The 2725-nt window shown below is 60.1% G+C and overlaps 1 protein-coding gene across 1 annotated transcript in view; it reads left to right on the top strand.

Annotated features, from left to right (window-relative positions):
* Positions 1-6: 6 nt before the first annotated feature.
* LOC104522833 (angiomotin-like protein 2) overlaps positions 7-2725 on the top strand; it is a gene marked incomplete at both ends in the record, with an annotated part of 3454 nt that continues 735 nt past the window's right edge. Inside the window, 2 exons of the mRNA XM_010165231.1 lie at positions 7-629; positions 2291-2525. Of these exons, the coding sequence (XP_010163533.1) occupies positions 7-629; positions 2291-2525 (858 nt within the window). The remainder of the gene's footprint in view (positions 630-2290; positions 2526-2725) is intronic.

Below are 2725 nucleotides of genomic sequence, written 5' to 3'. Positions count from 1 at the left end.
GGTGCTGGTACCGGTGGTGCTGGTGGTACTGGCAGCCCTCGCTCCTCCCTGGAGAGCCTCAGCCCGGAGGAGAACCAAATGGTGCAGCAATCCACGCGGCAGGAACCCCAGGGCCAGGAGCATCACTCTGACCACGTCTACTTGGAGAACAGCGTCTATCAGCTGTGCCATCCCCAGCACAAGGGCGAGGAGCTCCCCACCTACGAGGAGGCCAAGGCTCATTCCCAGTATTACGCCTCGCAACGGGGTGGGCAGCAACCCGGAGGAGCCAGCCCAGGGATCTGGGGTGAAAACAGCCCACGCGGGGCTGAGAGCGGCGCCCGATGCCCTGATGAGGGGCTGAAGGACCTGAAGCATGGCCACGTGCGGTCGCTGAGCGAGCGGCTGATGCGGATGTCGTTGGAGAGGAACGGGGCCAAAGCGCAGAGCCCCATCAGTGCCTCCCACAGCTACCCCCAGCTCTCCCACCACCACCAGCTTGCTGCCCTGCGAGGGCAACACCTCGAGGGGCCGGAGCTGCGGGGACCCCCCCCAGAGTATCCCTACATCATCCCTTCCCAGGACGCTTACCTGGCCGAACCTCGACCCCGCTCCCGGGAAGGTTCTGGATTCCAGCACCCCGAAATCAGGTAACCGTGGTCCCTGTGCTCCACTTTTTGGGTGCTCACCAGGTGCCTCCCAGCCATGGTGCCCCAGGAGTGGCCGGGATGGATGCTTGGAAGATGTGGGATGTGGAGAGCGATGGGGGGCCTGGGGCAGCTGTTGACAAACCTCACAGGGCTGAATCCAGCTCAGGGACCCCTCTGGTCCTTTCTTCTCCCCAGTTTCCCCCAGCAGAGCTGGGTTTTCCCAACTGGTGATGAAAATCCTGCTACCTTGACAGACCCTGCCCCCTCCCCATGTGCCAGGAGGAATTTGGGGTTAATTTAAGAGCTGGAACCAGCTCAGGAAACAGCTAAATGTGGAACAGGCATGGTCTAGGGTGGAAAGCAAATGCTTTCCCCACTCCTTGGAAACCCACCCTGTGGTCCTGAGCTGGGAACGTCCATATAACACCGGTTCGCTGCTTGTGCTGCGGGATTGCTGCTGAGCCCGGGCTGGCGTGGGGCGGTTGGCTGAGGCAATGAGCAGCACTGGGCAGCTTTCCCCTTCCCTTGGGCAGTTTGATACCTCTGGCAAAGTGCCCCAGGTAGTCTTCAAGAGGACCATGGAAAGGTCTGGGGATCCCAGAGGTCCAGGCATTGCCTGGCATTTGGGAAAGGCTGGAAGCAACTTTTTCCAGTATGGAAAATGAAGGGAAGAAGGGAATTGGAGGCTCAACGGGAGGCCGCACGCTGCTCCCTGCCCTGCTGACTTATCCAGGCGGAGAGCGATAGCATCTCTGCAGGAAAACATTCTCCTTCCAGGGAACAAAGAGGGGAAGGGGAGCCGCGAGGAAGATGTATTTGTTCTTCCTTGCTCCTATATCAGCCCGCAGGAAGGCAGGCCCTGGGCGGGCAGCCTGTGGTGGAGCGGGGCTGGGCTGGGCATTGCCGCCCCGCTCAGGGTATTCCAGGCAGCCATGGGGTTTCGAGGAACTCAGAGTGGCCGTGTGAGGGGTGACCAGGCTGGCCCTGCTGCTCTGAGGACAGCCAGGATGTGTTCATGGTTTGGTGGGGAGGAGCCGTGCCAGGAGCGCTCACTTTGCCCAGAAAACAAGGAAAAAGGGCAGTGCTGTCGGCTTCTGAGGTGCATCCTTGGCCAAGCTGTCGTCTGTCTGCAGTGTCCCAGGAACAGGGTGGGCCTAGAGGGGCTGGAAGCCCATCCTAACCCACCAGCCAGGTCCTGGAGTTGTCAGCTCAAGGCAACCCTGTGAGATGGGGTTTATCTCATATTTGAGGGCTCTTGGACAAGCACTTTTTAGAAAGCAAAAGCTTTCCAGCTCTGAAAAGCAGGATATAATCATAGAATCATTTGGTTGGAAAAGACCTTTGAGATCATCGAATCCAACTGTACCTGTCCACCACTAAACCATATCTCTGAGCACCTCATCCACCTGTCTTTTAAATCCCTCCAGGGATGGGGACTCCACCACTGCCCTGGGCAACCCCTTCCAATGCCTCAGAACCCTTTCAGTGAATAAATTGTTCCTGAAAGGGGCTTCCCAGAGCCTCCCTCCTCCTTTGGGACCACCTAAAGCACCAGCACCCACTCAGCTCATGGATTCAGAGCGATCGGTGGGACGTTGGAGATGTGGTCAGCTCTCCTGCCCTGCCAAGCCCCTTGAGCATCCCTCTCCTCCCTCCCACAGAGTGCTGCCCACCCACGTCCCCACTGCTTTCCTGCCACCACCAGGTGCCCTGTGCCCGGGCGCGCCGGGGCACGCCGGTGTGGAGGCACTGGTGAGCACCCAGGCGGTCTCGGCCAGCAGCCGCCTGGCCCGGGTGGACGCCATCCTACGGGAGAACGAGAGGCTCCAACGGGAAAGCGAGAAGCTGCGGCGAGAGCTGGAGAGCTGCGCCGAGAAGGCGAGCCGCATCCAGAAGGTGAGCGAGTGGTGACAACCCCACAGCCAGAGCTTTGTGTCCCCCTGCCTGGGGTGATGCTCAACCAGCTGCTGGGAAAATTCACCCCCTTTAGTGTTTTAATCCCTTCTCCCCCTCCCTGCGGTGGCCTGTTCCCCTCCGAGCAGCTGCGTTTCGGCAACGCGGCAGCCGGGATGGGGGAGAAGGAGCCCATTCTCCCC

Source organism: Antrostomus carolinensis, unplaced genomic scaffold, assembly GCF_000700745.2.
Source record: "Antrostomus carolinensis isolate BGI_N321 unplaced genomic scaffold, ASM70074v2 scaffold49623, whole genome shotgun sequence".
In the NCBI taxonomy this organism is placed as follows: Eukaryota; Metazoa; Chordata; class Aves; order Caprimulgiformes; family Caprimulgidae; genus Antrostomus; species Antrostomus carolinensis.
The sequence above is the reverse complement of the archived record's forward strand: the minus strand, read 5'-3'. Positions and strand labels throughout refer to the sequence as shown.